Source organism: Geotrypetes seraphini, chromosome 4, assembly GCF_902459505.1.
Source record: "Geotrypetes seraphini chromosome 4, aGeoSer1.1, whole genome shotgun sequence".
Taxonomy (NCBI): domain Eukaryota; kingdom Metazoa; phylum Chordata; class Amphibia; order Gymnophiona; family Dermophiidae; genus Geotrypetes; species Geotrypetes seraphini.
Window position 1 is genome coordinate 247,058,664 of NC_047087.1, and position 24,535 is coordinate 247,083,198.

Consider the following 24,535-nt stretch of genomic DNA (forward strand, 5'->3'; position numbering starts at 1 on the left):
GCCAAGAACAAGAAAAGTAAGAAAGCACTGGATCCTGTAGGAGAAAATCGCTGGGGAAGGGTAGTAGAGAGATGTTGGACTGTGGGAATGGGGAGGGAAGGGAAAGAAAGATTCCAGACCTCCAGAGCAAGAGGACAGAGATACCAGACCATAGGAGGAGGAAAGAGAATGGAAGGAGAAAGAGGGATGCCAGACCAAAGAATGGAAGTGAAAGAGGGGAGAGAGATCTGCCAGACTACGGGAAGGAGAAGAGAGAGATACCAGATCATGGGAAGCGGGTAGGGGGAGAAAGATGTCAGACCACTGAAAGGAGGAGGAGTGAAAAGGAAAGAGATGCCAGATCAGGGAAAGGAATGGAAGGAAAAGAGAGATTCCAGACTAAGGTAGGGGGAGGGGTGGAGGACAGAGAGATGCTAGACAATGGTGGGGGGGAGGGAAGGGAAGGAGAGGAGAGAGATGCCAGACTGTAGAAAGGAGAGGAAAAAGTTGTCAGACTATAGGAGGGGGGAAGGGGGAAGACAGAGATGTCAGATCATGGGAAGAGGAAAGAGGGTGAGGAGATGGTGCACAGGTAGAGAAGGGAAGAGATATGGAAGAAATACTGTTTATGGTTAGATGGGAATGAAGGAGAAGAAAGAGGTAGAAGATGTACGCATGGATGGAGGGGAGAGGAAGGACAGAGAGAGGGAGGAGATGGTGCACATGGATAGATAGGAAAGGAAGACATAGAAAAGTAGCTAGATTTGAGAAGGACCTCCTAGCAGTAATATGACAAAACTGCTATAAGGGGGTTGAGGCTGCCATTTTGAGAGCAGGAGTTCCAAGATAACGAACATCTGGGCTCATTCCTGATCATCACTACTACTCAGGGAGACCTTTAATAGATGCCAGGAGGGTTGGGGCATCTTTGCAAAGGGAATCAAGAGTTAGGTAGGACTTTTTTTTAGAGCACTAACTCTTAAGTTCCTACTCGGGAGCATCAAACCACACATTAGCAGCCCAGTACACCTGGGGATGAAAAATAATGACACCTCTTGAAGTGACATTATTTTTCCATGAATAATGTAGCTTGTGAGGTTTCATGCAAGTTGTTTTATTAATTTTGGCAGGCTCTTGCAATTACAAATGCTTGTAGTGCTGGCATTATAAGCTCCAGCTACTTCTCCTGTGGTGGAGGTGGCAACACTGCAACTGCAGCTCCTAATTTCTTTAGTTGGTGAATCCTGGGTATTCCTAACAAGTAAGAACCCCAAGACATCTCCTCATACTCACCCCCCACCCCGGCATTGCTCATGAAGAAAATTATGAATACTGCATACTTCAGACTTACGTACTGGGGTTTGTTGTGGGTTTTCTTTTTTAGGTGGGGGATTTTCTGTATTTTCTGCAGTTGCTTGTCTTGGCTTGCTGCAGTTTTATTTCTCTGACAGTTGATAATATCTGTTCAAGTTTTAGCCTGTCTTTTTTTCTTTGTAGCTAACCTAAATGGATAATTGTGGTTGATTAGAAAAGGCTAAAATGAAAAAAAAAACCCAATTGGCCCTGACTCTCAAGAACAAAAGAACTATAAGGACATTTACAAAAAATTAGTAAAAAAAAAAATCCACAGATTTCCAGTAACGTTATGAAAGTATATTTTGTCAAAGTAGATACTGCTTTTTGATTATTAAATTTCTACAGTCTATTGGAGCAATTCTATAACTAGATGCCAAAAGCCGGCATAGAAAACTAGCACAAAGTCATATTGGCATGCCAAAATATAGGTGCGCACACTTTTGACAGGTCAATGACTGGCACAAGTGCTCCATTCAGTGACTGCAACTGATAGCATTCTGTGTTACCCACATCAGTTGGCGACACTCCCATAGTCCGCCCATATGTACACCCCCTCACAGTTATGCACCCAGATTCTGTAAATGGCACACAAATTTACACACACAATATTGTGTCATTTCCTGAGATGTGCACACAACTAAATTGGCTAATGAGCCAATTAGTGTCAGTGCACTAATTAGTGTTTACATGAATTGGCAATAGTTTGGATTTGCATGTGCATCTTGTTAAGTGGTATTCTATAAAGATTCATTTGCAAATACATTTCATGCAGAAAAGGGGACATGACCTCTGGGTCCTCACTAAATATGCATGCAATATTATTGAATACTTGGGATCCATGCCTAACTTGCACACCTGTATTTACACCAGATTTCAATAGCATAGAATGTTGCTACTATCTAGGTTTCTGGTAGGTACTTGTGACCTGGATTTGGCCACTGTGGAAACAAGATACTGGGCTAGATGAACCAGAATGGCTCAGGATGAGAATCAAAGAAAGAAGTAGTTTTGCTGATCATAGAAGTGAATGCCATCTGGCTTACCCTTCTGGCCTTCCAACTGATGGTCCAGGGCAAAGTGTCCAAGTTCCAATAATCGAAACGAGTTTCAGATGTATCTAAAAACAGCTTACACCTTTCCAGTGCCGCTGTACACCCAGAGTGAAAAAGGGTTTTTTGAAGGAGTGGTTAGGGCAAGAGGTAGGCGGGATGTGGGCTGACCTAGACGTAGTCGTCGTGCAGCAATAATCAAAAGTTCAATGAGACTTCCTAGATGGAACTTATACGTTGTGACTTAGGCGATTTAAAAACAGGTCTAAATGCCCAGAAGGTATCTAAAGTGACCAGATAACCACTGCAGGGTCAAAGTATAGACCCCCACACACTCTCCCAGTGATCACTGATCACCACCACCACCATAAAATTCAGAATAAAAAAGTGCATTCCTGCCTCCAGAACATCAGCACCTGGCATAGAAAAGCCTAGTAGAGCTGCACAGAGGTGTCTTAAGTAGTCTGGGGGGTGGGCTAGTGAACCATAGAGAGGAGGACCCAGGCCCATAAACCACTCTAACCACTGCATTCATGGTGAAAAATGTGCACCCACCAAAACCCCTAAAACCCTACTATACTGCCATATAGGTGCCACCTGCAGCCATAAGGGCTATTGGGGTGGTAGATAGGTGGATATAGTAGGTTTTGGGGGGCTCACCATGACCTATAAGGGAGTTGTGGTGAGATCTTTCTGTGGCACCCTTTTTGTGAAGTTCACAGCAGTGCTCTGTAAGGTGCCTCACTACTCTGTTGCCATTTCTGGGTGACCAGTCCTTTACTTTGCTGGTCCCTCCCAAGTCTAAAAGATCTTTTTCTAGGCATTTTAGGCTTGGACAATTTTTTGGACGAGAATGGGGTATAAAGATAGATGATTCTCGAAAAAAAAAATATTTTGGATGTATTTTTCGAGAATGGACTTTGGACGACTAGCAACTAAAGCCCAAAACAGATTTAGACTTTTTAAATTATTATTATTATTATGCCGCTCCACTATTCTAGGCATTTAAACTAGAAGGTGGGGGTGGTGTATGTATGAAATACAATTATGGAGGCCACCCCTAGCAAAACAAGATGTGATGGTAGTAAAGATAGTGACGTAAACAATATTAGCAACTCACTTCTTAGTAATGTAATAGGAAGTGAAACTAAACATAAACCTATACAAAAAAATCCAGAACAGATTACAGAAGGGTTGGTTCTGTACTGGATGTTTGAAGGGTATAGGGTGGATGTTTGGAGGGCCCTGCTGTGTTATCTGAGGAGAACTGAGGAGTTTAGGCATTTGTATCAGCTGTTTGTTCTGTTTGGGGGTGCTACAAAGGAGAGATGGTCTCTAAAGACACCATTGCAAGGTAAAGAGTCTATAGCATCAGTGCACATAGTTGGGGGCCATCAGCTGCTCAGTGCATTGAAGGTGCATTCCACAGGTGTGCAGGCAGTGTTCTGGGTGGAGTACAGCTTAATTCCTCCATAAGACATTTGTAGGGCAGCCACAGGGTCATCATTGCATTCCTTTGTGTGGCACTATAGGTTGGATGTGCAATATGCCACAATGTGGCTTTTGGGCCGAGTGCTCTGTCAGAAGATCACACTCAGGTACTGCTTTAATGTTTCCCATGCATCTGGACTAGTCTGGAGGGATGATTTTTTTAAAAGAAATTAGAGCTTAACTGCTAATTTTCTTTCCTTGAGTCTCTCTAGGCCAATCCAAACCCTCTTTAGGATCAGTGAAGGAAGTCAGGAAATGGAAATTGGAGAGAAAGAATGCTCTGCTAGGACCAGTTCTCGTAATTCTATTTATAAAATTGTTTATTTCCTCGGGAATGTAATTGCATCTAGGCTTTGTCAATAGAAACACAGACTAGTTGCAGACTGCACAGGATTCTTCATAGCTGTTCTGCTCAAACTTTTTCCGGCCCTGACTCTATGACTGTAACTGCAGCAATACCAGTGACCACACTGAGGCACATTATAATGATACGCCTATGTAGTGCCTGCCCAGGTTGCAACCCCAAACCAACATGCAGGGTTTCATGACCCACAGTTTGGGAAGTGCTGCTGTTTAGGGTGAAGGCATTGAATCATTAGCTCTCAGTCTCCATCTGCTGGCAGGACAGCATATACCCATGCATGTGGACTGGTCTGAAGAGACTCGAGAAAAATAAATTAGCAGGTAAGCTTTATTTTCTCATTTAAATATGCACATTAACCCTCCCCTTTTATAAAACCATGTAAGAGGTTTTTAGCGCTGGCTGGTGCACAGAATGCTCTGCGCTGTTCCGACGGTCATAGAGATCCTATTTGCTTCAGAGCAGTGCAATGCATTCAGCACACCAGCTGTCATTACAAACCTCTTGTATGGTTTTGTAAAAAGGTGGGGGGGTAAATTTGGCAGACAATTATGGGTCCTATCCAGTAACTTGATGCTACTGTTGCTCAATAATTATGTCTCCCTCCCCCCGAGCTGTGAGCATTCATAGCATCTATAACATGGCCAACTTGTGGCACAGAATACTTCAGCTGGAAATCAAACCAGGCCCCCTGAATAGCAATGCACAGCACTGCCACTGAGCTGTCAGGCCAGCTCTGCACTGAAAATCTATTCCAGATGTTAGGTATATACAAAATATATATTTGAAAAGGCTTTTTAAATAAATTTTCTGAAGAGTAGATAATTATGATTTTATTTTAAAATTTTTCATGTCAAAAATTGGCAACACTATGATGTGCAGAAATAAACTCCCTCCACCCCCCCCCCCCCCCACCCGCTCACCATTTATCAAGCAGCGCTAGAGGTTTTGAATGTGGGTAGGTGAGGTAAGTGTTTCCAACGCTCATAGGAATTCTATGAGTGTCAGAGCATTTACTATGCCAGTTCATGCTAAAAACCTCTAGTGCAACTTGATATAAGAGGCCTTTTATTAATAAGAATCTCTGGGTATTGTTGAAGATTTCCTGGAATTTACAGGTGTGTGATAGTTGTCACCAGTGATATGAAAACTGAGATTGTGAATGAATCAAAATTAAGTGAATAAATTAAAACGCAGTACCTATACATTAAAATTTGGAAACTCAGATGAGATTTGGTGGAAAAGCCTTGAGGCCTTGAAATTAGAGGTTAAGCTCACAGATTGGCATTCCTGTTTCTACATTCTAGCTATGCTACAGAAGTTCAGAAGGTTGATTTTGTGACTCTTAAGACATAAATTTATGTACCATTCTTTATATACATCCATGGAGTTTATAGGTTCTCAGAGGAACAGGAAACTTACAGTATCAGTTTTAGTTTAATAAATAGCTTTTCAATTGTTTGTCATGAAATGATGAAAAACACATTATAAATTAGTTCAAGCTAACTCTCATGAATTTTGGCTAACCTTTTTCTGACTTTTATTTGCTTTAGTTGTTTAAAAATTGCTTTCCAGATTTAATCTTATGTTTTGGTTTGAAATTATAGTTTGACCTGCTGGGTCTTTGCTGAACTCTTGTGTTGAGGATGGGGGGCAAAGGTGGGAATGGGAGAGGCCTGACTTTATGAAACAGTAAAGGAGGCAGTATTTCAGCAGTTGTGTCTACAACCTTGCCTGTAATTATCTCCCATAACACTAATGCACATAGCAGCCAGGTTCTGGTTTTACTCTTCTGGCATGGAAGTTTTAAAAAGAAACTCGGCATGTGTTTGTCGTGTGGCATGGTGTGGAAACAAAAATGTACATAGCATGTGAAAACAATACATGCTCTTCATATAACTTTATACCACATTCTTTAGGGTGAGGAGGCCAAAAACATTCCCGGCGAAACTGTTCTAGAAGAGCAGTTTAGTGATGGAGAAGGCAACATCATCACAAGAAAAGTAATATTAAAGGGTCTTTTCCATGTTTTTTTTTTTATCGTGTGTATATTTAATTTCAGACAACTAAAATTGGAATAGTTCTTCCTACGGTCTAAAGAAAACTTTTTTTCAACTGTTACATCACACAGGTCATCCGGAAAGTAGTCAGGCGTGTTGTCATCCCACATGGGAGAAAAGGTGGTGAAATGGTAATGGAGAATTCTTTACCAAGGGCTGAAAGTGCAAAATATGAATTGTGCTGTGCCTGCTTAACACTGGCATCTTGCTAAAAGGCTGACGTTGTTTGCTGCTTTTGACAAGTGGTACATTTGAAATGGAAAGATCTACCATGTCAGGCTGCCTCCAGAATGAATGTACTTTAAAGGCTTCAGTGTTCAAATGTCAGGTCTGATTTATCGTGGAATTTGGTAGATTCACAATAGCTTTTCTGTTACTGTATTTTGTGAAACAGTTCTTTTCCACAAAAATCATTGCTCACACAATATGACGTTACACTGACTATATAAAGTAGAGTTTCTAAAGCAAATTATAGTTTTGAGTGCACATTATCTTTCCTGAAAAGACAGTGAGAGCATTTCTCTGGCTAAGGAGCAAGGGACAGGTATAACCAGCAGGAGAAAGAAGGTAGCAGCCTCAATAGGCTGGAGATACTTCTGAGACAACATAGCCTCTGGGGGGTTTGAAGAAGAAAGTATGGTCATCATGAAGAGTGGTATCTGACAGCTGGAGGTAAAGCCTGTGATACAAGGTCCTGGAAGGACCCCTGGTGCCTGAATCCCAGCCTTACGACTGTTGCTGCAGTGACCAGATTAGGGACAGCAGGAGAGTCTATTAATATAAAGGAAAGATCCTCAAAGAGTTATTTAAACAAATATCTACCCCAGTCATCCACAGCTCTGAGCAGATTGCAATATAAACCAAAGAAACAATAAGGTATTTATGTACCCTGTCATAGAATATGCCCAATGCACACATAGTTTAGGCACAGATATTTAGGCCTGGTTTTCCTTGGCCTAAATGGGTGTGCCTAAAAACTGTGACACGCACTGGCACTTAGTGCGATTCTATAAGGTGTGCGTACCTTTTATAGAATCTAAGTGCTGTTCTAAATAGCACCAATTTGGGGGGGAACCATGTATAGAATATGCCTCTGAAACTGTAACTTAAATGAAACATGCCATTAAACCAATATTGTTAACTAGTGGTCAGCTGCCTGCTCTCAGAAGACCTTAAAGGAAAAAAATGCCTGTACCAAGAAATAGTGTATTTAAAAAAGAAAGGAGTGTGACAATACAAACCCCCTCTTTTACGAAACTGCGATAGCAGTTTCTAGCGCAGGGAGCCGCACTGAATGGTCCGCACTGCTCCCGACACTCATAGGAACTCAATGAGCATTGAAAGCAGCGTGGCTCCCCGCGCTAGAAACGGCTATTGCAGTTTCGTAAAGGAGGCCAATGTCTTACAAAGCATCAGAAATACTTTAAATTTACTACACTACACAGCTGGCACCTGATGTCATTTTTGTAAATTTGGGACAGATAGGGAAACTACTTAGAGTACAGGCTTACTATTCAATGTATTGTAAACTGCTTTGAAAGATAACCATCTTATATTCTATGCCTTAGTACTCTCCCGCATGGATTACTGCAATGTGCTATTCAATAGTCTCACAGTGAAGAACATACGACGTCTCAAGCGTGTTCAAAACACGGTGATCAGGCTTCTGAAAAACCTCCATGCCTGCGCCCCTGTCTCCCAAGCTCTAGCGTCAGTTCACTGGCTGCCTGTAGCCAAATGTTGGGTTTTCAAGGGCCTAACTAGCATTCAGATCCTTGCATGACATGACGCCAGCCTACGTGATGACTAAGCTTCCTTCGTATGTACTGAACCGGTCCCTCTGCTCCCAGGATGAAATACGCCTCAAAACACCCCCTGGTCGTGCCCTTCAACTGCAAACCACAAAACGACGGTCCTACTCCCAATTCATACCGAGTCACTAGAATCGACTGCCCCTGCAGATCAGATCTCTTGAAGGACTCCTCAGCTTTAGAAAAGCAATAAAAACATACCTCTTCACCTAAACCCCAACCCTTGACCAAGAGATGTATATTGGTACCAGAACCAGTATGTGTCACATAAGAATAACTACACTGTAACTTTCTGTATGTTAAATTAGGTATAACTTGTATTGGAAACCTTGCATCATAAGGACAACCTTAGCAAATTGTAAATTGTAAATTATCATTAGCCCCTAGCATGTATCAAGTTAGGATAAAAACTTGTATCGTAAATTGTACAGAAATTATGTATGTTAAACCTGTAACCCGTTCTTAGCTCTTTGGGGACAACAAGCTAGAAAACAAATTAAATAAATAAATCTCTGGCCAGTTAGGGTACTGCAGAAGCCATGTTACTGCCCCTTGGGGGAGGGGAGGGTTGCCAGATTTCCTCTTTAAAAATAGAGGGCATCTGGCTCTGCACAGTTAAACTCCTAGCCTCATCAGTTATGCCCCCACCCCACCCCATTACGCCCCCAACCCCACTCCCACACAAACTTCGTGTCTCCTTCCCCGAGCTCAGGACTGTGCCTGGAGGGCCTCTGTGCATGGGTGGATGTCGATACAATGTCACGCACATGTGTGTGACATCATCAAGTTGATGTCCACACATGCACAGAGGCTCTTCACATATGGCGCTGAGCTTGGGGCCTTCCAAACCCCGGACAAACTGATGGGTTTTGGAAATCCCTCTGGGCACCTGGACATCTGGGTTTTCCCAGACATCTGGTAACCCTAGGGGAGGATTTCAAAGGGAGCTGCTTTGTGGTCTCTGATCACCAACTGTGACTGTGATGGCTGGAATCTGTTAGTTAGGAGAGGGTTTAAAGTGGGCAGGAATCTCAGTTTGTAGTGAACAAAACTCATGGCACCATAGCACTAACAGGATCCACTCAAAGCCCAAAACAACAGCAGAAAGCTGTGCTCAATGAAATGAAAAAGAAAACATGTTTGCTGTTGGGGGGAAAAAAAATAAAATAAAAAAAATCATTAAAAAATGCTATCAGCCAGGTGGCCAGCCTAGAGAGATAACAATTAATACAAAAGTGGAGAAAAAGCATCAAAAATCAAATATACGGACAGCAGTCCAAAAGTCCTTCAAGCTGCCACGCTGCTCATCATTGGCATAAAAAAACTCCACCCAATTAAATATTTTTTTTATTTTTATGCAATTTTCAATCAAGCAAAATACAACTTGAATAGATCAATATAACATAATAATGAAATCATAAAAACAGGAAAAAAACAATTGTTAGATATTTAGTCCACACTATTAGAGGAGATCAACAGGAAATAATTCAAATAAAATAATACAAAATACTAAGAAGCGGCATAACTCTGTGTTACCTACTGCTGGTATAGCAAGCTAAATATTATAAGCCACAATTGCTCTTCCTTCTCTCAATTCAATAAATTCCAACAGCTGTTTGGGTTTAAAAAATAAGTAACTCTTATTTTGATAAGTAATAAAACATTTTACAGGAAATTTTAACTGACATATTCCACCCTTGGCCTGTCCTTCCTCCGCTTCTGGAACTTTTGAGCCATATCAGGAAATAAACAAATTTTGGCCTCAAAAAACTGGTCATTCAAATGATGGAAATATAAACGCATAACATAATCATGGTCATTTCCCAAAGCTAAAGTAACTAGTAGAGTTCTCTCAGTTACTATCTCCAGTGAACTCTCTAGGAAGGTTGTCAAATCTAATTCCCCCTTTTTATCTCCTTGATTTTCAATAGGAGTAGAGGCCTCTACAGTACTTTTTAACTGCAAGTAATTAACTCTTACAATCTGAGGTAAATTATCCGGTGGGATACACAATATTTCCCTAAAATATTTCCTAACCATCTCCATGGGAGAAATTACTGGAGATTTAGGAAAGTTCAAAAGTCTCAATTATTCTTCCTGATTTTCAAAACTCTCCATTTTCCTTGCCATGTAAACCCTTTCTTTTAATAAACCAAAGTTTGTTTGTTCAGTTTCGGAGAGTTTTGTCTCCTGTTTCCCTAAATTCTCTTTCATTTGAACAATTTCTACTCCTTGTTGCTCAAGCTTGGAAAAGACTGTTCGATAGTCAGTAGATAAAGTAGTAATAGCTAATTTAAGGTTAGCATTCATCACCGATATAGCTTGCCATAGTGCCTCCATGTCTATCTTTGCGGGTCTCTCCAATGCACCAAACTGCAAGCTGACTCCTCCCGAAGCACCTTTCACCTCCAATCCCGTGTGGGGTAGACAATCTTTTCCAGACTCACCCTCCTCCACCAGGGTTCGAGCTGTACTCCCTCCCAAGTTGGAAAATGACGCCTCCATCCTCAGAAACGACGTCTCCAGCTCTCCCACCACCAGTGCGCTTCCAGGTTGAAGCGGCACCATCCGCTGCTCAGGGCTCAAAGACGCCCCTTCTGCCTGCATGGGGTCGCCCGATACCTCCAGGTTCCCCCCCAAGGTAGGACACGCCTGAGCGGGAGAACGCCTCCGCCAAAGTTGCCTGGACCATCCGCTGCTGGGTCCCCGTCACTGCCGGAGGGTTAATGTGGGTCACGCCCTTTCTCTTCCCCATTCCAAAGTAAGGGAAGATCCTACAGCAGGTTCATCGCGGCTCAGTAGCGGAACCTCCTCTCAGGCGTCCGCTTCCGACGCCATCTTTAATTGATTTCCCCCAATTAAATATTTTATCTCAAAACAAGCAACCACCCACCACCGTGCGTGGATGGAAAAGAAAAATATAACTTAGCTGAAGAGGAAGAATGGTCACGCTGAACAAGAGCCTTGTTTCACCGTTAACCGGCTGCCTCAGGGATTTAGTACCAGCTAGCTTTTCTCCATGGCGCACCTCTGGCTGATAATATTTTTTATGATTTTTTTGATTTTGTTGCTATTACTTTAATTGTGATTGTGAGAAAAAAATAAAATAAAATGCATAGCTTGAAATATGTTTGTCTATGATTGAGTTAAAGTACAGTGTGTTCTGAAGCATCAGCATTTTTAAATGCACCCACCCACCCACTCCCCATCCCCTCCACAGCCCGAAAGTCTTCCATACAGGTTGTAGCAAAAATGGCTGGGCTCGAGCAAGGTATGTTTGAATATTACATATCAGTCTTTTGTCACGTCCCACGCACTCCTGGATGCATTCAACAGAAAACTTAAATCAATTAGCCTAGGTCTCAGCTGAAATAGTTTTATAATGCTTTACAATACAGGGATTTTTTTAAATTAGAAATAAGCTTTAAGGGATACAACAATACAATAGCTTCACTTATAGACCAACTGTGTTAAAAGCAAAAGCCGTGTTAAAATCTATGCTGTGTCACCTTTCTTAATATTAATCCTGTGGTGAGGCTTCAGTGATTTTTTTTTTTATTACATGCTTTTACTTTAACCAACAAAATACTGCTCCAGCTTAAAATGCCATACTAATCTCATTACTCATGCTAAATTACAGTTGAAGGTAATGCTCAGCACCTGTGTTTTCTTAAAAACTTGGAGATTGGGAATTTTGTTGTGTATCTTTTGGAAGAGTGCTCATATTTGCTGTATTCTGCAAGTAGAAGCTTTGCTGGTAGATACTTAATTGTTATAACCTGATCCTTTTGATTTATTTTTTTATTTGTTTGTTGTTTCTTTAAATCAGGGAGAAGGATACAAAGTTAAGACAAAGAAAGATGTGAGACATGTTGAGAAGAAGAGTTATTCATAACATCCTAACACCGAAAGGTCAGGTGACTACATTATTTCATTTCTATCTTTACTTTCTGTTGCTTTCATATACTTTTTTCTTTCTTTCTTTTCTTTTGTTCCTTCTAAGAAGGAAAATAGAGTCCAACTGAATTTCAGTTTTGGTTTTGGCACCAGCACCAACCCAAAACTGGTCTTCACTCGTTTCAGTTTTAGTCAAAAATGTAAATTTTCAGCTGAAACTGAAATTGTGCTGGGCAGCTCCCACTCCCTCCTCTGTCCCCAGAACAGAAGCACCTGCAGCCAATCCCCCTGGGTCAAAATGGCTGTCAGAACCTCCAGCTAAGTCTCAGGTTTCACAGCATCCATTTTGAGTTTGGAGCTCCTGGCCCAGCAAGCCACTACACCACTAACAATATAGTAGGTTCAGGGAAGCCTACAGGTGGGTCAGGAATGAAGGGGGGGGGGGACTCCTTCCCTTTGGGAAAGAGGGAGGCTTCTTTTCTGGGGTTGGGGGTGCTCTTTGTGTTTGGGGCTCAAGCTGGGGCAAGTTTTGGTTTCAGCCAAAACCGAGCAGCAAATTTTGACTACAGATTTAGTTCCAGCCAGAACTGAAAAACCTGATTTCAGTTGGTCTCTAAAGGAAGGACACAATAGCAAGGGTAGAACAAAGAGCAGACCAAATGAGTATATGGAGCAAAAAGAAATTTAATGTAACATGTGCCTGACATGGTCACATTTCGCCTGAAGGCTGTATTAGAGGCAAAACTAGAGAGGAAAAACAGACAGCAAGCTTCTCTCTAGTGTAACAATCTGGATTGTTTGGTAAGCTGTTAAACTAGAGAGAAGCTTGCTGTCTATTTTCCTCTCTAGTTTTTGCCTCTGATGCAGCCTTCAAGCAAAATGTGGCCACATCAGGCACGTTACATTAAATTTTTTTTTTTGATCCATATACGCATTTGGTCTACTTTTTGTTCTACCCAGAATCATCACAGATAATTTGCTCTCTTAATGTCCCTCCTCTCTCTCACAATAATAGCAAACCAGAAGTGTTACCAAGACTTTGGGCTCTAGAAAACCCTTATTCTTGCTAGAAATTAAATTAAGCTATTCACAGCTTTTTTGCTGAAAATTACCTTCAGTGTATACTAGATAAATTACCTTACTGATCCAATAATTAAAGTGGGGCATAGGACGCTGTGTAGGAAAATGAGTCTATTGGCCAAAAAATGTATTCTTAAATATTGGACGATCCCTGACCCTCCAAAGTTTTGGCATTGGTGAAACCAGTTGCATCAGTTGGCCATCTGGGAAGCTAAAGATGCTGGAAGGATGAGGAAGCGAAAGATGTTGTTTATGCAAATATGGGATCCATATTTGCAAGCCTTATTTCCTAAAGGTCATAGTGCAGTTTTAAGATGGGTGACCTAACTGAGATTGAGGAGGGGTAGAGAGTACCATTGGAAGGGGAAGGGAAGGGAGGGTTTGGGGAGGGAAGGTAGAGGGTATTAAATAGATTCAAACATGTAGTCCTATTGAGGTTTGATGGGGGATGAAGGAGAGTACCTTTGAATGGGGAAGGGAAGGGAGGGTTTGGGGAGGGATGGTAGAGGGGTATTCAATGATTTAAAACATGTAGTCATACGTAGATTGAATGGGGTTTGATGGGGGATGAAGGTATTTTCTAGGTTTATATGGGATGTATTTTACTCGATGCCTCATTATTATACTAATCAGTGGACCGGATCATACAATTTTTTAACTTTTATGGGTTAGCCACAGCCCCACCACTCCTCCGCTGTATTATCTCGTAACCGCGGGAAGATTTATGTGGCACTTCATCATTGGCTGTCCATATTGTATTATATTTTCATATTCAATTTTTTGTGTTATTTTTTTGTTTTTTTAGTTGTAGAAAAATATACTCTATATTAATAATTTTCCATCAATGGTAATATATGTACTTAGCTTATATCAGCCATCGCCTGGGGGTCTGACGTGACATGACATGTTTTGCACCCTCCGGTGCTGTATCAAGGGTCTCCCTATGTGCAGTAGAAGAAAGGCCGTTAGTATCATTTATAACCGCCCTCCCTCTACATTTTCTATACACTTCTACCTCATTAATGCTTACCGAGGACGCGCCTGTCATCCGACTCAGTTTAATATCCAGAGAAAGATGGCGGCGGCGGCTGACCTCGGGGTTCATATACACTCAGCTATCATTCATAATCAAAATCCCTCCCCCCGAAGCTCATTGGCCCAACCCCTAACCAATCACCGAAATCCACTCAATCTCCCCATTCAATCCGTGAGGTTCAACTGTGTTCAATGAAAAAATGTATCTTTGTTCCATTTCATTCAACTTTTTATGGTCTTTCCCACCATCCCTCCCTGTCACTCTGCTTATGACCCGTCATTTAATGTCATCAATTTTATGGTTATATGCGATCCAGTGATCTACCAAAGGGGCATTAGTAACTCTGTTCAAAATCCTTGATTTGTGTTCCGTAAGACGAACCCAAATTGTCCTCAACGTCCATCCTATGTATAACAAAGCACACGGGCAAACTATAACATATATCACATCTTGTGAGGTGCAGTCCGTGTCAGTCTTGGAATACAAAATCAAATCCCTCCCGGGGACCTCCCATGAATTCCCTTCAATGGTAGATGAACACCATTGGCATTTTCCACATCTCCTGTGCTGGCCTCCATCATTCCTAGAAGCCACCCCATATTTTTGAAAGTTACAGCTTTGACCCATCTTTGACACAATGAAAAGAGCGATACGGGCTGAGTTACATAGTAGCACCCTTGTACAATATCTGAAGAAGGCGATGATCCCGAGAGGACTTCGGATATTGAAGGAACCGAAGATGATTTCTTCTGATAAACTATTTGGTGAAAAATGGACAGCGATTCTGAACCGGTGATCGAGAGATTTGATGATTCTGCTAGTAGAGACGACAGAGGTGACGGAGAGAGAACTCTGTACCAAGGCAACTATGTTAGAAACTGAGTTACAGCTAACATTGGACAAAGAGGCATTTGATAAGAAATTGTGTGATCTGAAGACTTCCATGAAACAGTTCTGAGAGGATATCAAACAGAATAAGATTAAGAAATGGAAGAGGGATGAGAGGGATTACCAGAGCGATAAAGTTTACTCTTGGCAACGCAAAAGTCCGATTATCCCGCAACGGAAGAAGGTAGCTTTTGAGAGTACGTTGGCTGAATCGGATATAGAAACATAGAAACATAGAAATAGACGGCAGATAAGGGCCCACGGCCCATCTAGTCTGCCCACCTTAATGTCCCTCCCCTACCTTTGCCCTGTGAAGAGATCCCATGTGCCGATCCCATTTGGCCTTAAAATCAGGCACGCTGCTGGCCTCAATCACCTGTAGTGGAAGACTATTCCAGTGATCAACCACTCTTTCAGTGAAAAAGAATTTCCTGGTGTCACCTCGTAGTTTCCCGCCCCTGATTTTCAACGGATGCCCTCTTGTTGTCGTGGGACCCTTGAAAAAGAAGAAATCTTCCTCCGCCTCGATGCGGCCCGTAAGATACTTGAACGTCTCGATCATGTCCCCCCTCTCTCTGCGCTCCTCGAGCGAGTATAGCTGTAAATGAAGATACCGGTGATAAATCTGGGGAAGCCACCAACAAAGACGGACGTGGGAGAGGTCGTACCAGACAACAGCGCGGGAGAGGCACATTACAACACCAGGGGCCTCGAGCACGAACAGGGATGAGTCGACAGTGATTAATCTATCCTCGCTAATACTAACCCCTCATCAAACCTCAATACTGGATAAAGGCATGGGTTTTGTCACCACATACCCCCCAGATTTTTTTAAACTACATGCAGCTCTGCATAGGTTCATTAGAAAAATGCAACTTAAAGTTTTTTTCCACTGAGCTGAGGGGGGGGGACGACAGATATACCAGGACCGGAGAGTGAACAGGAAGAAGTGGACACTAAAGTTTCTATTGAAATTTGTAAGACCAAATCCACATGGATTCCTCCGGGTCCCATGGATCCTTTGATCTATACTTTTAGAGAAATTATGACCACAGAATTGGGACGTCTCCAAACAACATGGCAACATCGAGTCCCATATAACACTACTAAACAACAACATCAGGGCCTACAGGAGTTGCTTAAGAATGATAATATTATTATTATTAAGGTAGATAAGGGTGGGGCTACAGTGGTGATGAATAGACAAGCCTATGAAAATGAAGCCACACGACAGTTGAATGGCACACATGCTTATCTTAGACTAGACCAAGATCCTACGAATAGGTTAGGTACAGTAATATTAGAGCACCTCAATACTTACCTTCAGAATGGTACGCTAACCTAAAAAGAATACACTTTTTTATTTGAGAAAAATCCTAGGATCCCTAGAATCTCTTTTGTTCCTAAGATCCATAAGACCTTGACAGAACCGCCCGGTCGCCCTATAGTTAATACTCGCCAATCCATCCTTGAACTCCTTTCTAAGTTTGTTGATTATTTCTTGCGGGACGAGGTCCCCAAGATAACATCTTACATTAAGGATTCATCCCAATTTTTGAAGAAATTGGAGGGACTGGGCATAGATATGAGAGATAAGTGGATGGTGACCTTGGATGTAGTATCCTTATACACCCAGATTCCCCAGGTTGAGGCATTACTATTAATAGGGGAGATATTGCAACAAAGACAGGGCCCCCAATGGATTCCAACAGAGTTTTTGACCCAATTGGCCTATTGGGTCATTCATGATAATTATTTCCAGTACCAGGACCAATTTTTTCAACAGATCCAGGGGGTGGCTATGGGGGCCACTTTGGCCCCCTCGGTCGCCTCCTTATACATGTCTAAGTTTGAGGAGAGGTTTATACATGTATCCATATGGCACCCACAGATTTTATATTGGGGCCGGTTCCTGGATGATATTTTTTTAATATGGCAAGACACTAGAGAATGTTTGGATCTGTTTCTGGACCACCTAAACTCCGTTGATGTTAATATAAAATTCACAATGGCATGCCACAACACATACATTGAATTTTTGGACATTGCGATCTCAGTAACTGAGGGAAAGATTAGCACTTCCCTATATAGAAAACCAGTTACGAGAGACACCGTCCTCCATTTTGATAGTTTCCACCCGTTTAAACTCCGGTTTAATTTACCTATCGCCCAATTTTTGCAGATCCGTCGGATATGCTCCTCTGTAGGGGAGTTCAAGATTCAGGCTGCTCTCCTTTCAGAAGATTTAGACAGAGGGGCTATCCAGAGAAAGCTATTAAACAGGCATATTTGAGGGCTAGATTTGCCCAATGTGAGCTTCTTTTACATGAGGGCACTAATTCCCGGGACACAGTAGGAGAGACACTGACGTGTTTGCTCCCCTATTCTAAGGCGGCTAATATGATGGTCACAATGATGAAATGTCATTGGTACATTGTACAGACTCACCAAGCTTTACAACAATTCCCTAGGATAGCGTATTCCAGGGACATCACACTGGGTCAAAGATGTAACTTTCAAAAATATGGGGTGGCTTCTAGGAATGATGGAGGCCAGCACAGGAGATGTGGAAAATGCCAATGGTGTTCATCTACCATTGAAGGGAATTCATGGGAGGTCCCCGGGAGGGATTTGATTTTGTTCCAAGACTGACACGGACTGCACCTCACAAGATGTGATATATGTTATAGTTTGCCCATGCGCTTTGTTATACATAGGACGGACGTCGAGGCCAATTCGGGTTCGTCTTACGGAACACAAATCAAGGATTTTGAACAGAGTTACTAATGCCCCTTTGGTAGATCACTGGATCGCATATAACCATAAAATTGATGACATTAAATGGCGGGTCATAAGCAGAGTGACAGGGAGGGATGGTGGGAAAGACCATAAAAAGTTGAATGAAATGGAACAAAGATACATTTTTTCATTGAACACAGTTGAACCTCACGGATTGAATGGGGAGATTGAGTGGATTTCGGTGATTGGTTAGGGGTTGGGCCAATGAGCTTCGGGGGGAGGGATTTTGATTATGAATGATAGCTGAGTGTATATGAACCCCGAGGTCAGACGCCGCCACCATCTTTCTCTGGATATTAAACTGAGTCGGATGACAGGCGCGTCCTCGGTAAGCATTAATGAGGTAGAAGTGTATAGAAAATGTAGAGGGAGGGCGGGTATAAATGATACTAACGGCCTTTCTTCTACTGCACATAGGGAGACCCTTGATATAGCACCGGAGGGTGCAAAACATGTCATGTCACGTCAGACCCCCAGACGATGGCTGATATAAGCTAAGTACATATATTACCATTGATGGAAAATTATTAATATAGAGTATATTTTTCTACAACTAAAAAAACAAAAAAATAGCACAAAAAATTGAATATGAAAATATAATACAATATGGACAGCCAATGATGAAGTGCCACATAAATCTTCCCGCGGTTACGAGATAATAATGGGGCTGAGGCTAACCCATAAAAGTTAAAAAATTGTATGATCCGGTCCATTGATTTGTAATAAGAGCATTTGGGACTGGTATAAATCTACCATTAAGGTGTTTGACATAATATTATAAGGTCATTATTATACTAAGCACCTTGGTGTTGTATGTAATATTGACCAGATGCTGAAAGTATTGTGGAAGCTGGTTTGCATCAGCTTCTGGTTTCTTTCATAGAAGTTTCTTCCATGTTTATTCATGGTGCTACAGCTCTGACGTAATCCTCTAGTGGCTGACAAGCTCCCCTGCCTTCAGCAATAGTGTATTTTCCTTGGTATATAATACAAGGAATGAGTAATCCAGAATCTATTTGAATTCTTTAATGGCATCCAATCTTCTGATAACTCTATTATTAGCAGTAGATTTTTGTAATTGCCACTGACAGATGCTTACCAGTCATTCTCTGCAACCTTCACTAATATGAGTTAAGAAGTGATTTAGGTAGAAAAAACATCACTTATCGCCTTACTCTTTTACCAAATTTTTATTTTTATTACAATGTTTTCTTCTAGGCATTATATTAGTTTCTTCAAACTCAGGGGTGCTCAACATGCAGCCTGTGGGCCAAATGCAGCACACCCAATCTTTTTACCTAATTTGTTAGCACATGTGGTTTCAAAGTATTGCGGAGCTATTTGGTGGGAGGTGAAGTCACAGAGATGTACACATTTTGATGAGTTTAAATCATACTATAACAGGCTAAAGTATTCATGTGCTTTGCACATACATATATGGATTTCTGATCATGAAATCCACTGTTGAAAAACTTGATGTCCCTTTTCTGTTAAGCCTATTGTAGTATAAACTCTTCAGTTTTAGTATATTCAGTGTCTTAAAAAATTCTTCACTCTTTTATACATTATTCATATTTTGCTGTTTAAAAAAATTCAATTCAAAATGCATTACAAAAGGGGGGGGGGGGGGGCATTAATGAGCATCTGTAGCATAACCAGAATGCCAATTTTATGTGGGCCTGAGCTCAAAGTGGGTGGGCACAAAATTTTCCTTTTACCTCTTCATTCCCTCAACACTCCCATCTCAAAATATAAATACAGTATCGTAGCTGGCTGGGTTCACCAGGCCCTGCCAGCTGAAGGCCACCTCCTCTAATCTGGCAGTCAGAAATCTCCAATCTCTGCAGCTAGCGGTAGGGTCATTGAACTGCAACCAGCTGCAGAGCTTGGAAAGTTCTGGCCACTGGACTGGAGGAAGAGGTCTTCAGTTGGCATGGCCTAGGATACCATCTTAGGTATTTATATTTTGCATTTGAGAAGACGGCAGGGAGAGAATGGGGAGAAAATTTGGTAACCACCCACTTGGGGCTCAGGGTCACTGTCTACCCTTCCCATCTGCTATCTCGCAAATAAACAAACACAATAAAAAGCTAACATATTTGCAACAAGGCCGCTAAAAGCAACCACAAACTTAGAATATGTAGGCAAAAAAACAACAAACTTAAACCTCAAGAAGCCATATACTCGTACTGCATGAAGTGCAACACTAGAGAAAGAGAAACCGCACTCTACACTTTGCAAAATAAAAAGAAAGCAGTGTAAATTTACTTTAAAAATCAATTTTCTGTTTATCAAATTAAAAATAACGAAAGGAAGAAGAAAATTATTGCCTCGAAAAATGAACAGTACAAAGAAAGAGGCAAGGGAAGAGTCCTATCAGCCAAAAGAACAGTCTTGCCTCTTTCTTTGTACTGCATGAAATTAAAAATAAAATTATTTTTCTACCATTATTGTCTGGCCATTTTATTCATGTTTATCCCAGTGTCTGCTTTCTTCTGTCTTTTCTTCGTTTTTTTAAAGAATCTTCAGTCTATCTACCACTTCTCTCCTTTCCTGTCTTCTTCACTTCCTCTCCTACATCCATTTATGACTTTAACCTTTTCCTTTCAGTTTTCCTCCATTTATTTTTCTTCATCTCTATCTGCTTCTATTTACAGCTTTCTATCTCTCTCATCCTATTATTCTCCAATTTTTTGCTTACTTCCCCTCCCCCTTCCAACATCTTTTTCTCTTCCCCTCTTTTCATTCTTCTGACTAGTCTCCTTTCTTGCCCTCTCCATCCAGCATATCCTCTCCCCTCTTTCCTCCAACATCTCAACTCTCTCCACCTCTAAGCAACATCCCTCTGTGTTCCTCTCTCCCGCCTTCTGTATCAGCATACCCCCTATCTGCCTATTACTCCAATATCCAGAACCCCCTTTGTCTTCTTACTACCTCTACCTCATGTGCAGCATCTCCCATCTGTCTTCCTACTCCCTTCATGTCTGTTTTTTTTCCTTCACCCTATAGCCCTCATATCCAGCATCTTCCTGTGTTTATTTTTTCTACATAACATAAGAATAACCTTACTGGGTCAGACCAATGGTCCATCAAGCCCAGTAGCCCATCTCTCGATGGCTAATCCAGGTCCCTAGTACCTGGCCAAAACCCAAGGAATAGCAACATTCCATGCTACCGATCCAGGGCAAGCAGTGGCTTCCCCCATGTCTTTCTCAATAACAGACTATGGACTTTTCCTCCAAGAAATTGTCCAAACCTTTCTTAAAACCAGCTATGCTATCGGCTCTTACCACAACCTCTGGCAACGCGTTCCAGAGCTTAACTATTCTCTGAGTGAAGAAATATTTCCTCCTATTGGTTTTAAAAGTGTCCCCTATTCTTTGTAATTTTTGACGGAGTGAAAAATCGATCCACTTGTACCCGTTCTACTCCACTCAGGATTTTGTAGACTTCAATCATATCTCCCCTCAGCTGTCTCTTTTCGAAGCTGAAGAGCCCTAACCTTTTTAATCTTTCTTCATACGAGAGGAGTTCCATCCCCTTTATCATCTTCTTTGAACCTTTTCTAGTGCCATTATATCTTTCTTGAGATAAGAAGACCAGAATTGAACACAATACTCCAGGCATTATAGCATTCCTATTATATGGGATGTATCAATCATCGGTCACAGAAAAAAACCTCCTTAATAATGTTAACTTTAAATGGAAAATGAAAGTACAGGTTGACTTAACTGAAGGGTCCTGATCCCGATGGGACCTGTTTCACATTCTTCTTCGTCAGGAGATCAGAAGATAGAAACACTGTTCAGGAAGATTGGTTTTGAAGAAAGTGCAAGATAGTTTTCTCCCTTTAAGTTATGTATTGATTATACAACACCAAATAAAAGCATATTTGATATCATATTCTACAGAGTTGGCTGTTAAGAGTTTTTGAAAAATTGGTTGGTAGCTCATGACTATAATTCTTAGTTCCAAATCCAGAAGCATGTAATTTAATTGGAAATTCATACAAGAGCAGTGCCTCTGACCAAGAGTCAGCTTTTCTCTAGCAGTTCTAAGCAGATTTTAATCTCCCAAGCAGTCAATATTTCTATTAGTTACAATTTCATCATTTCAATTCTGCTGCTAAAATAGACCTAGCTCGTTTGGCTCCTCAGCTAGATCACATACTGCTGAGTCAGAAATTATGCTATGCCCCAAATGTAGCAATGTATTTATACTGCATAATATACCTCAACTTAAAACACAGGATTGTAGAAATTTTAGAAATCTGAGCTAGGTATAGAAGTGTCTCCCAAGGGCTGAATGTAGTTCTGGGATAAATCATTAAGAGTATCACTATAATAATAATAATAATAATAACAGTTTATATACCGCAGTACCGTTAAGTTCTATGCGGTTTACAAAAGATTAGTGAAGTACAAGTTGAGTTGACGTACAAGTTGAGTTAACTTAAGGGATGTGGGAACAATAGGGAGAAAGGGCAGGAACACCGTTAGAGAGGGGAAAGAGAGAAGTGGGTCAGATGTCTAGGTATTTCAGGAATAGGTGAGTTTTGAGGCGTTTCCTGAATACCTCATAAGTGGTGGGCAATAGGAGTTGTTCTAGGTCTTTACCCCATAGAGCTGCTTGATGTGAGAGAAGATGCTCATGGTGTTTTTTTAGTTTGCATCCTCTAACCGGGGGAGAAATGAAATGCAAGTAGGAGCTTCTCTTGTGTTTGTTGGCTGAGAAGGAGAAGAGGTCAGTGATGTATTTAGGGGTTAGACCGTAAAAAACTTTAAAACAGAAGCAGGTGAACTTAAACTTTACACGAGCTTCCATCGGCAGCCAGTGTAGCTGTTTGAAGTATGGCGTCACGTGATCGAACTTCTTTAGACCGAAGATTAGTCTGACCGCAGTGTTTTGCATTAGTTGTAAGCGTCACATATTCTTTTGGGGGATTGCTAGGTATGCGAGGGATTGTACCAGGATTCTGAAGGCAGAGTTATCAAAGTATGCTTTAATGGATTTAAGTTTCCAGAGGGTGAAAAAACCCTTTTTGATTAGGGAGTCCACCTGGTCTTTCATGGTGAGGCATTGGTCCAGAGTTACACCCAGTATTTTAATGGTGGGCTGTATGGGGTAGTTATGTTTGTTGATGTCTAGTGGAGTTTTGGTGTCAAGAGGGTGCGGTGAAGCGACAAAGAATTTTGTCTTCTCGGTATTGAGCTTGAGTTTGAAGTCTGTCATCCAATGCTCCATCACGTTTATGGCTTCTGATGCTTTTGGAATTGTTTCCGAGATGGAGTTGGCAAATGGGATAATGATCGTAAAGTCATCAGCGTAACTGAATAATTTTATCCCTAGCTGGGTTAATTGAATGCTCAGTGAGGTCATGTAGATATTGAAAAGCAGAGGGGATAGTGGGGACCCTTGAAGAACGCCGGATGGGTTGCTCCAGGTGTTGGAGAGATCATTGTTGAAGCGAACCTGATAGGTGTGGGATGAAAGGAAACCATGAAACCAGTTTAGCACTTCGCCTCTGTTGCCAATAGCGTCTAGACACTGTAGCATTTTCGCATGGTCTACAAGGTCAAAGGCAGAGCTCATGTCGAATTGCATGATCAGGGCATTGATGCCTTTGCTTAAAAGTAGGTGCAAGTAATCTAAGATGGCCGCAATTGCCGTTTCTGTGCTGAAAAGCAGTCTAAAGCCGGATTGAGTCTCATGAAGGAGTAAGAACTGGTCCAGATATTCCATTAATTGGGAGTGTACCAGCCCCTCCATGATCTTTACAATGAGTGGTATGGAAGCAATTGTTCTGTAGTTGGTAACTAGGGCTGACGATTCTTTGCTATTTTTTAGGATAGGGGTTATTATTATGTGGCCTTTGTTGGTGGGGAATTTTCCGTTTTTCAGGTTATGGGCTAAGTAGTGCAGTAGAGATAGTTTAAATTCAAGTGGTGCCGCTTTCATGATTTCCGGGGGACATGAGTCCAGGAAGCAGTATGATTTGGAGTATTTGTTATATAATTTGGTATAGTTATTCCAATCTATGTCTTGAAAGGAATCCCAGAACATGGCTGCAGGGGTTTCATTTCCTTGTATGTTAGCTATATGGTGATCACTAGGTTCTTTTATTGAGCAATTGTTTCTTAGTTTTTTAATTTTTGAGTCAAAGTGCAGGTCGTTCGCCGAGGGTAATTTAAAGTTGTGTGTGGGTAGAGTGTAGCGGGTGGTGTCGAATAAGTTAGTAACCAGATTGAACAGCAGCACTTACGCAATTCTTATACCTTCTGGTTTGTAGAGCAGTTTGGACCCCTTATAGCAGCGGTCTCAAACTCAAACCCTTTGCAGGGCCACATTTTGGATTTGTAGGTACTTGGAGGGCCTCAGAAAAAAATAGTTAATGTCTTATTAAAGAAATGACAATTTTGCATGTGGTAAAACTCTTTATGGTTTATAAATCTTTCCTTTTAGCTAAGTCTTAATAATAATATTGTCATTTATAGCTAAAGAGACACATGATCAAGAAACTGTTTTATTTTACTTTTGTGATTATGATAAACATACTGAGGGCCTCAAAATAGTACCTGATGGGCCGCATGTGGCCCCCGGGCCGCGAGTTTGAGACCACTGCCTTATAGAGTGGCTAAAATCACCCAGTCCCTATTGGGACTCTGAGACACATGGAGGCACATAATAAAAAAAAGGTCTGAGTCCGTTTTTTGCCCAAGGCCTAATCA

At 41.4% G+C, this 24,535-nt stretch overlaps 1 protein-coding gene across 4 annotated transcripts in view; it reads left to right on the top strand.

Annotated features, from left to right (window-relative positions):
- ANK3 (ankyrin 3) overlaps positions 1–24,535 on the top strand; it is a 972,780-nt gene that overhangs the window by 930,805 nt on the left and 17,440 nt on the right. For all 4 annotated transcript variants that reach the window (XM_033941649.1, XM_033941646.1, XM_033941647.1 and 1 more), the window contains 3 exons: positions 6,156–6,239; positions 6,368–6,427; positions 11,937–12,019. In XM_033941649.1, the coding sequence (XP_033797540.1) occupies positions 6,156–6,239; positions 6,368–6,427; positions 11,937–12,002 (210 nt within the window). In that variant the 3' untranslated portion in view covers positions 12,003–12,019. The remainder of the gene's footprint in view (positions 1–6,155; positions 6,240–6,367; positions 6,428–11,936; positions 12,020–24,535) is intronic.